The 11,111-nt window shown below is 41.3% G+C and overlaps 1 protein-coding gene across 2 annotated transcripts in view; it reads right to left on the bottom strand.

The window, feature by feature from the left end:
* Positions 1–2,127: 2,127 nt before the first annotated feature.
* AXIN1 (axin 1) overlaps positions 2,128–11,111 on the bottom strand; it is a 44,976-nt gene continuing 35,992 nt past the window's right edge. Inside the window, exons 9-11 of one of the 2 annotated variants that reach the window (XM_075830676.1) lie at positions 8,673–8,780; positions 5,985–6,149; positions 2,128–5,140 (exon numbers count right to left, since the gene is read on the bottom strand). In XM_075830676.1, coding sequence (XP_075686791.1) covers positions 5,014–5,140; positions 5,985–6,149; positions 8,673–8,780 — 400 coding nt within the window. In that variant the 3' untranslated portion in view covers positions 2,128–5,013. The remainder of the gene's footprint in view (positions 5,141–5,984; positions 6,150–8,672; positions 8,781–11,111) is intronic. The other variant, XM_075830677.1, reaches the window with a different exon arrangement.

The following is an 11,111-nucleotide window of genomic DNA, read 5'->3' as shown; positions in this document are numbered from 1 at the left end:
ATGATTCTATGGTTATTACACCAGGTATTGGTACTGTTGGCAGTGTGGGCAGGTGCCAAGTCGTGCTGGAAAATTAAATCACCATCTCCATAAAGCTGTCAGCAGAGGGAAGCATGAAGAGCTGGGAAATGTCCTGTAGATGCTGCGCTGACTCTGGACCTGATATAACACAGTGACCGGCACCAGCAGATGACACGGCCCCCAAACCATCACTGACTGCGGACACTTCACACCGGAGCGCAGGGCACTTGGACTGACGCCTCTCCGCTCTCCCTCCAGACTCCGGGACCTTCCAGATGAAATGCAAAATTTACTTCCACCTGATAACAGGACTGTGGACACGGAGCAGCAGACCCGTCCTGGTAAAGACTTAGGAAACCTTTGCGGGTGTTTTGTGTTGATTCGCTGATTAGAGCGTCACCAGGAGGCGACAAGCTGCAACTAACACCCAATATTCTCATTTTCTGAGACACTAAATTTAGGTTTTTCAGCAACTGTTCCCATAATCAACATTAAAAGAAAAAATGCTGGAAATAGATCCCTCTGTGTGTAATGAATCTATAGAATATACGAGAGACACTTCTTGAATTGAATTACTGAAATAAATTAACTTTTTGATATTCTAATTAGTTGAGAAGGACCAGTATATACACACACAAATTTTTTTTTATTTTTTTTTGTTGTGATAGTCAATGGACAACCTTTTCAATGTGGACAGAGCCTGAAATGACAAAATGAAGGCTTTTTTCACATCCGAACTAAGTATTTCCTTTCTCCTATTCCATCACAGGAACAGGACGGAAAAAAAAACGGAAATGCTGAAGCCATTGCATCAGGGACAATAACGGCACCCAATGAAACCCATTGACTGAGTTCTGTTGGGTTTCCACAAAGGCGTCCGTCTTACCGAAAGAAATAGCGCTGCATGCCGCCCTATTTCTTCCACCATTAATCATTGGAACTGCGACCAAGACCCATAACGAGACCTCTGACGCAGATGTGAACAGAGCCTAATATAGAGAAGAAGAAACAGTCTGGGAAACTTAAATCTGTGCTTTAAAAAGTTACTACAAAGTATATAACACAGAATATCAATGGCTGTAACCCCAGCATCGGTAGATAAAGTTACAACATACAAAAAACACAACAGGCACGAGTACATATGACATTATTTTATTGATCTCCAAGTACCTTTTAAAAAAATTTACAAGACATTATCTGTGGGGTTTTGATCAGCGACCGGTGTGTTCAGGAAAGCTGCTGGATTTATTTATTTTTTGCTAAAGACAATGTACATATTTACAAAGGAAACCTCTAGAAAAAGTGAAAAACATGAATAAAAAAACCTTACACATCCCCTGGATAAAAAGCATTATGTTGAAGATTCATTGAAGTACATTTCAAGGCACTCTGTGACATACTAAGTAGACGAAACGCGTTACACTCAGATACACGTGTAGAATAGATATTTCCCCCACAGACATAGCACAAATGACATTTTCAGCAAAAATTCTGCGGCTAACATAACATACTTTGGCTTTAAATCTGATGTATTCTAACGTACGGATTATAACAAAGCAAAAGAGGTATGTTAAAAAAAAAAAAGTGAGCCATACATATTTTCTATTATCTAAACTAATTTATGTACGTCCAAAAGTTAAAAAAAAAATAAAAAAATTGGAAAATAAAAATGACTGATATGACCACAATGATCGTATTAAGTTAGAGAAAAAAAGAAACTGGTTAAAAGGCCACTAAAAATAAAAATGGAGAGCCACATTGAGTCAATGGGTTGTCAAATGTATTCTAGGAAAAAAAAAAAAGTAACTATAATGACATCCCATTAGATACAAAAATCTGTAAAAAAAACACAAAATTAAAAAAAGAAAAAAATTACACATTTTTTTTTACAGTATACATGAAGAATTTCAATCCAATTTATAAGATTCAAATTTTATTATTTCTCAAAAACAGGTTAAGAAAAATATAATTACCAACGTATCTATTTTTATCTTATTCACATTTAGCTTTAAATTTGATTCAGGAAATAAAAATGTAAAAAAAATAAAAAAAAATAAAAAAAAAAAACATTTTACATTTTTACATGGAAACATGTATTTTTGCTACTTGAATCTAGACCAAAAAAAACAAATAAAATAAGTTGTGTTTTTTTTGCCATAAACAAAAAAGAAAAAAAAAAAAGGTAACATTTAGATTCTTACAATACTTATACATCCATTTACATAATAAAAATTCTCCTTGGGTAGGTTCATCTTTTTTAAGATTTATGTACAGGACCTCTGAAACACAGTAGAGGGATAATTTATATACTGTAAAAATAACCTACTCTATGGACGTGACTCGAACAGAATATCTGCAACCCCCAAAATAAAGCAGTGGAAATTTACAAAGAACATGCAATATATATATTATACTATATAATATTAGAAAACATAATATACACAAAATAGTTTCAATTCACAATTGTATTTAATGAACAGAATTTTACACGAACCTTCTTTGAAAATATTCTACATCTGTGGCGCTGGATACAAATAAGGCCGCTTTCAATAACTTGCAAAAAATGCTTATGACAAATTCCATTTACATTAAAGCACCATTTTTTTTTTTTTTTTTAATACTCTTGTACGGTCATAAGTAGCCCCTTTAATCAAAGGGATATCGCATTTTCATTGTGGCGTTTAGGTTGCACAAGATTTAATTGACGAATTTTGCTGTAAAAAAAAAAAAAAAAAAAAAAAAAAAAAATGGAAACAATTTCTAGAAGTTGAAGTTTGGTACAATGTATCATGATGAACTGGCAACATAACTTTAAACTGCCATGTAGGCCTAAAAAGAATAATGCTCTAGGTTTTTTTTTGTTTTTTTTTTAAGATGGATTGCCCATAATTCAGAAGTTTTAAAACTGCTTTTGGTGCCCATAAAATGCAAAAAAAGTTTTTTTAAGAAATTAAAAACACAAATAAACCAAAAACGCTCCTAAATACTTCATGGTCCCGGATCCTGTGGCAATCCAAAACTATTATGGATTTATTTTTTGGCCCAGGTACATTGTGGAATTGCTTTTTAGCCTACAATTTCGACAGTTTTTTTTATAGGGGGAAAAAAAAAATTTTTTTTTTTATTTTTTCAAATTATCGATAATTTCTAACAAATTAACGTCATGGCGCCTCGCATTCACTAGACATTTTTAATTAGGTTATTTTCAATGAACCTATTTAGCAGATGGTAAAAATAGTGACTTTTTGGAGAAACCACATTTTTATTTGGCACAATTAATAATTAAAAAAAAAATCTTTCAAAAATAAAAAACAAAAATTTTTTTAATTATATTTTATTTACTTTAGAGGGAAACTTTGTTACTTCTATGCCAAGCCTAATGATTTCGGCACAGGGGCACTTCCCACAATGCAACACTGATAAGAGACGAAAATACCGATATATATTTATATTAAAATAACGATCTGTGTTTTTCTAACACCAACTTTATTACAGAAAAAATGACACCGGCCCAAAACAGGAAAAACTAAAATTTGCTGCATTAAAAATGTGGTCCAAAAAAAAAATAATTTTTTTTTCTCCTAAACAAGTTTATAAGATGTACTGGAAGTAATAGGCCTAGGCAACTCTCCTGCACTCATTTTAGAGTTCATTATTTTGTGCTCCAGTCCCAACAAGAGCTGCATTTAGAATTCTGCTGCTTGCCCTGTTGCGATTTATACCGTGACCTCATAGTTAGAACTTTCATCGGAACTCACACAAAGCACTGGTCTCTGGGAAAAAAGGAAACTAGCAAAGTTTTGAGTGCAGCTCTTGTTGTTACTGGAGTAAAAGACACTCAAGACCAGTACGAGACAACTACATGCAGTGTAAATTTAATTTTTAAGCTGCAAAATATTGTTTTAAAAAAAAAAAGTTGAGGATCCCTCTAGGGCGGCGTCTCTCCTAAATTGGAATTGGAGACTATCTACAAAAGTTGACAGATTATTGTGACTAGTCAGATATACAATATCTATATATTTTTTATTGTCCACATTTGGGCAAGACTAAAAATAAATGCTACAGTAATTTTTGCTTTATATCTCATCCCCGCACGTCGCATGTCGGCGGAAGGAGCGCAGAACATACCCTTTAGATGATCGCTGACCCAATGAGACGCAATAACCGTAATTCCTGTAATCAGCAGTAACTGCACCAAGACAAAGAGAGTCTCTAGACATAAATAGATCAATTTAATATAATAAAGAAAAAAAATATATATATATATATAATAATTTGTATTTCTAATTTTCAAAAAGATCCAAAAACAGGCGTAATCTTTTTAAGAAGGTTTGTTAAAATAGCCAGACACGATCATACATTTTATGTACCAACATTGCCTAGATCTTGGCTCGGCGTGCTTTAACCAAAACTCATTCAAAAGCAAATCAATGTGACTGCAGAGCCAATAAAAAAAAAAAAAAAAAAAAAATGTGAAAAATGGTGCGGGGATGGTAAATGGTGGAAATGAATGTTCAAACGTAAACAAAAAAAATGTGAAAAATAAATTTGCAGATGGTTCCGCTCTTCTTGCGTTACTAGTGACCTCACAAGATGACGTATGTCTGGTGACCTCAGCACCGGCGTCTGAATGTACATAAGAGCACTGTGATGTGATGGTGGAAATTCTCTTCCCGTTTATTTCAAGGTATCAAAAATACGCAGCTTTGATAGACACGGTTCTGTTACAATCTATAGATGAACTGAACACCGCTACATTATACAAACTACTCTCACTCTCTCCGGGGAGGGGCCGCGTGGGCGCGTCTGGCGGTTACGTCTTGGACAGCCCCTCGGCTTGTAGTCGGGAGACTCCTTTACTGTCATTTTTTTTTTTGTAGGTACCGGTACCACGAAGTATCACAGCGAGGAGAGCGCAGTGATGTCCCCCTTTCCAGCATATATTAGATCAAGGCTTCTTTCCGTCCTCTTCGCACTTTTCCTTGTGAAAGTTTAGTCAATTTTTTCCACTTTCCCGATAATTTTTTCTTCATAAATGGGTAAAATAGATTCATCATCTCGCACTTCCTCGAATACCACTCCACAATCAAACTCATCGCTTACTTTCTTAAAGTAATACCTAGAATAGAAGGAGACAGAGTTAACCTCGATGGTTTCTGTAAAGTGTGACCCCGACTGATCGCTACAGGGTGTGGAGTCCATTGGGCTTTTAGTGCAGAAATATCCTCATTGTCAACGCATGCACCCCATTCATTTTCTACGGCACTGCCGGAGATAGCCAAGTGCTTGTGATCGGTGGGGATCTCAGCGGTCGGACCCCCACTGATCAGCAGGTTATCACCTATCCCGTGGTTAGGGGATAACATTTAATCTTGGAACAACCCCTTAAAATGGGCATAGTATGTGGTAGGGATCGGTGGGTTCCAGCTTATGGACCCCCCAACAATGCCAGTTGGGTAGAAGAAGTGGAGGAAACCTTTAAAGGATAGTTCCACCAATTATAGGGTGCAGCAGACACAAGAGCGGATCCACGGCCCGAGAGCCAACATGAAACCAGAAGAATTATGAATGCAGCTCTGGGCTACATGACGCAACGCAAAATCAGTAGAAAATATTTGTAAACTTTCTAAACATTATAATGGTATGAGTAAGGGGTTATTCCCATCACAGAACACCACTAGGATATGCAATCATTAAGATCGTTGTGATCAGACTGTAGGATCCTCAGCGATCCTGATCTTCCCTGCATAGCCAAGTTGCCAGCCACCGGCTGTGCGGAGAACAGCAGGCCAGCTTCCTTCAAATGAATAGGCCACCGCTGTGCAAGGAAAAACTTTGGAGGGATGGGCAGGGGTCCTGGCAGTCGGACCCGCACCGATGAGAAAAGTAATGGCATTTCTAGTGAAGTCCAGTTGGGAATAACCAAGGTCCCCATGTACAGACTGCCAGTATAAAATCTTTACCTGTAATTTCCTTTCTTCGTAAGCAGCTCCTTGAATTGCCCCAGGGTCACCACTCGACCTTTCACCAGGGTCCTGTAGGGAATTGGTTCTCCACAGAAATAATAAGCCACGACGACATTATCGCCAGGTCCGGAGCTTCTTCCTTCTTTCTTCTGTGGCTTAAGCCTGGCATAGAAATAAACGAGTTGAAGGGTTAATTGGTGGCCAAAAGCGCGTGGTACAAAATGCGGAGGGTAGGCACGACTATTCCAGAGTTTTTGCAGTCTGAAATTGAGCCGAGCGTGAATGTGTATGAGGGGGGGGGGGGGGGGGGTCGGGAGGAAACGATTGTTTGGGCGCCAGCTATAAAAGTGTCTGGGCAGCTTTAGGCAATGCGCCACCTAATCACCGTAACCATATGGAGACCGGGATTAGGATTTAATACCAGGGAAGTAAATAAACCAGACTTTTTGCTGTCAGCCAGTGAGTGCGGGCGTCATGGCTTCTATTACAGGAACGATGACGGATACAGGGTGCCGGGCTTTGCCAGACTGGTGGCCTCTCTCTCTCGCTGTGTAGACATCGGGTCCTGGTAATATTAGGTAGAGAAATGCTGACAGTAGGAAAATGTCGCCGCTCAAAATACGGATCTGCAGATCGTGCCGCTAGTTCACTTGAGCCGGCACCGGGTGTATGCGGGCTCTAGGGCGACATTCAGTGGTGCCAGCCGTCTACCCCTCCCTAGGCTTGACGAGAACTTGTTTATCCAGTTCACTATGGGGTCAATTGTTTTCCTGATTTAAACAGATTTCATAACTGCTTAGGAGACGTCTTTATACAATGAATATTCTTTAATTGATCGTTATTTGTATCATTAATAAAAAAAACTATAATCTTAATAAACCTTAATCTCAATTACTCTTGCAGTTCCCATGCCAAATTTGGCCTGGTGCTGGCACAGAAGTGAGAAAAGCCCACACCTAAAAGGGGTATTACAGGAAGTGATGACATGCCATTCCATCCATGTGACCGCTGCAGCCAATCACCGGCCTCAGCGGTGATGCTGGGAAGACCGGCGCCTCATCGTGGAGGCCGGTGATTGGCTGCAGTGGGCACAGGGATGAAATTGGACGTCATCACTGCCTATAAAAGTAACCAGACTGGTGGATGACACCAGTGCAGCGGTGCTGGATGTACCCGGTGAGGATGACTTATTTGCCTATTTTAGCACACCCCCTGCCTGCCGTCTGTTTTTTTTTTTTTAATGTCCAGGACAACCCCTTTAAATACATAACGTATGCTCACAGACATCAACGCAGGACTGGAAAGTCCACATAAGAGCAGCTAAAAACCCCACACGTGTACAGATCCATCACTAGAAAGAATCTGACACATGAGCTGGAAAATGAACACAAAAACCTTGACTTATTCAAAGTGCGTGGGGGGGGAGTTCTGCGTGACACCCTCGTAGAAGATATTAGACTCTGTTCACATGCAGCGCTGTTTTTGTACGTCAATTTGACGGACATCTAGGCGGGTTCTGACGAAGACCCCATTGTACGTCAGTGGGGTCTGTCAATCCTGCTTTACCTATTGTAGTGTGAACAGAGCCTTACCTGAATCATTCCATCCTGCTATCAAAGGGTTCACCTAGATTTCCATCTTTCAGTTGAACGGCTCAATCATGTCTGACAAGTCCGGTTACTAAGAAGATCGTGCCTAACAACCAGTCTTCAGTTGGCTTGTCAAGAACAATCTCCCTAGCAACCAGTACTCCTCTCAGGGCTGACCTGTCATTAGGGAAGAAGGGGCTAAGAGGCTTTGCTAGCACTTAGGCCACGCTTCTCTCCATGCTCCTCTGACTTCTATATTAACCAGATTTTCCGAGCGGTAACAGAGAAATAAAAATTCCCTCATTTCATCGTGGGATCTGCGTGAAACATTCAGCAGCTAAAGACGTAGAGATGACTTTTTGGAAGGCTGCTGCGTACATCCTACGAGGGAGGAATGTTCCATTATTTGCTATTGTTTCTGTACGGTTGCTTGGATACACTACGCTGGCTGCAGAGGTGATGGGGCTGGGCACCCCCTGGCCCTGTATTTAGATTACTGCTCATGTTTCATCTTCATGTGAGGAAGAAATAAAAGACTGGAGGACGCGGTGATGGCAATGCATCCCTGACGGGACGGTCGAGGCGCACGGCACATCCTAAGAGAAGAGCGGACAGCATGGAAGGGTTAAACCCGCAGCTACAACAACATGGCTCTGCCAGCTGGGCAGCAGGCGAGAAGTGGCAGCGTGTTCTTAAAGGGGAACACACTGCTACTTCCCGCTCTGCCGGGACCCCCCGCAACAAGTGCTTACTTTCCCTGTATGCCATTGAAAGCAATAGGAATCTGTAAAATAGAGGGATGGTCCTAACAGGAGTACAAGTCCCATCATTTTGTCTCTTGTACCTCGGATGAGCACAATGCACTGGAAACCAAACCATAAACATACATCCTACTAATGCAAGCTGTAAAATGTTCAGAACAAAGAAGTCCTGTACGTCGGCCACACAAGGGAAAACTAAGAGGATTAACAATACGGGAGGCAGGACGAGGGGGTAACAAGTAACCGTCAGGAAGACGCACATAAAGGGGCCGCTACGTGAGGACGGGATTTAATCACTAGACAAACTGACACATGAAAAGAAGAGCGGCACATACTGTGACTCTGAGAGGTCCATGTCGGAGACCGCTGGTACCACATTCAGCAGTGGGATATACGGCGGCCTGATAGAGGAGCGCCCCCGCTGGATAACCTCTTGAACATACCTAGAGAACAACCCTCACAGATTAGAAAATGATCTATAACCGGTGACTCTCCAGCTGTTGAAAAACTACAACTCCCAGCATGCACCATATGGAGAGCCGCAGATTGGAGACCCCCGTTCTACAACCAACCATCCCGGCACCAACAGGACCAGCTCTGCTATATCTTTGTGAACATCCCGACCTATAACCCTATCAAATTAAGGCACGATTACGAGATATGAACCAATAGTGGTCAGCTCTAGGGTAGGGAACACACACCCGTATACTTATTTAACCCCTTCTGGAGTCCTTATACACTAATCCATAGAGAACAGGAAAGAAGCAAAACCTGCAGCATTTCTCTCCTGGATTTTTACACCTCAGAGGGAAGGGAGGTCAGCAGCAATCTAGAATATGATCTCTCTCCATCTATGGACTCCCTGAATGCACCAAAGACATATGGAGGTCCAGACTTATTGCTTAGTTGTGCTGTACCTCCAACTATGAACATCCCTATTGTGCAGATCTCAGGCAATTATATCCTGTGGAATTGCAATAAATGTCTGAAATTGAAATACCCCTTTAATGCAAGCTGTATAAACCCATATGCAATGAGCTCCCCCTGGTGGTGACTGCAGGCAGTGATTTGTATCACGCATCTATGGCTGTGTGAAGGGAAGCAGGGGATTTGGAGAACTCTCTCTCTCAAAAGTTTAGAGCTCCGATCACTATAAAGATATTTTGAAATTAATCCGAACAGAATTATCTTGGACCTTGTACATAATATTCAAGGATTGACATCCATGGCTACACAGCACATGCAGGGTGCACAACGATCGAATAAAAGACAACATGGATGACATGGAGAAGGAAGGTACTGAACTTAAAGGAACAGTGTCATCACAAATTATTTTTTTATATGTTAAAGATGTTAGTGCTTTATTAAAAACGTTTATATTCATTTGTGTGTTTGTGTTTTACTTTTTCTTATTTTTACACTTTTTCTTCCCTATGGGGGCTGCCATTTTTTGTTCCATTTCTGTGTGTGTCGATTAACGACACATACAGACATGGAATACGGCAGCCACAGTCCCATAGGGACTGCGAACGGCTCCCGTCCCATTGACTGCAGTGTACGGCGTCTGTGTGGGAACTGCGCATGCGCCGCTCCCACACAGTCCTATTCGAAATTGGCGCCGTCCGGCGCCATTTTCCTGTGGACCGGAAGTCACGGCCGGACAGTATTACTACTACTTCCGGTCGCAGCTTCCGGATTTGTGCACTTGCACCAGCGGCAGCAAACGGAGCGGACGGGCCGGAGGGAGCCGCGGCGGCAGGAGCAGGTAAGAGATTTCAATGTATGTTCGTGTTTGTGTGTGTTTACTACTGTATGTAAACCTACTACGCTGTGTGTTAGCTCAAAAAATGGCGACACACAGCGTAGGAGGTTACACCGTTCAAACCCCTCGTTTATCCCGGCACTAGCCAGGATAAAGGAGGGGGGGATGCTGAGAGCTCACTAGAGCGAGGGCTTTTAACCCAATGTTGCAATGCTGCAATTTTGGGAACAGCTCCATCTAGTGACCAAAAATGGGTAGTATTATAAATTAGAAATAATTTATAATATTACATGGACTCGTGCAAAAAAATAAAAAAAATTTGAACAATGTTTAATCACCCACACACTAAATGTTTAATTTTTTTTAAAAAAAACATGTTTTTCTGGCAACACATTCCCTTTAAAACATATGAACTACAACCCTGCAAATAATAGTCTCCCTACCTGCTTCCTATACAACCTATAATGTAAAGAAGAAAAAAAAAAATACATTCCTCCAGCCCGTCCATAGAAGCGCTAGAGAAATGTTATCAGGGGCCTAAACTTATTTCAACAAGTAATTTCCTGACGCATCCCCAAACCCTTGAAGGAGTTGTCCGGGCGTTTTACATCCTTAGGATAGGCCATCAATGGCAGATCGTTGGGGGACCAACTCCCTTCACCCCCGCCAACCAGCTGAGAGAAGAGGCTGCGGGGTTCTTCATCGTTTATCATGCACAGCGCTGTACACATCCGTAGCGGCTGTACCTGGGATTGCAGCTCCGTACCATTCACTTGAGTGGGATCAGAAACTGCAATCCCAGGCACAGCCGCTACATATGTGTACAGCGCTGTGCCTGTAAACCGGGGAAAGGCCACAGCGACTAATGCAGGTGATCGGCGGGGGTGTTGCGAGTTGGACCCCCACCGATCTGATATCAATGACATATCCCACAGGTAAGTCAGGGCATCCGACATTTCGACAAGACAAATAGGCCAAAAGCCTGATGCTGAACTACTGAGAGATTGTCAGG

The sequence above is a fragment of the Rhinoderma darwinii genome, chromosome 6, assembly GCF_050947455.1.
Source record: "Rhinoderma darwinii isolate aRhiDar2 chromosome 6, aRhiDar2.hap1, whole genome shotgun sequence".
Lineage (NCBI taxonomy): Eukaryota > Metazoa > Chordata > Amphibia > Anura > Rhinodermatidae > Rhinoderma > Rhinoderma darwinii.
Note: the sequence above shows the minus strand (reverse complement) of the source record. Positions and strands in the feature narration are given on the sequence as shown.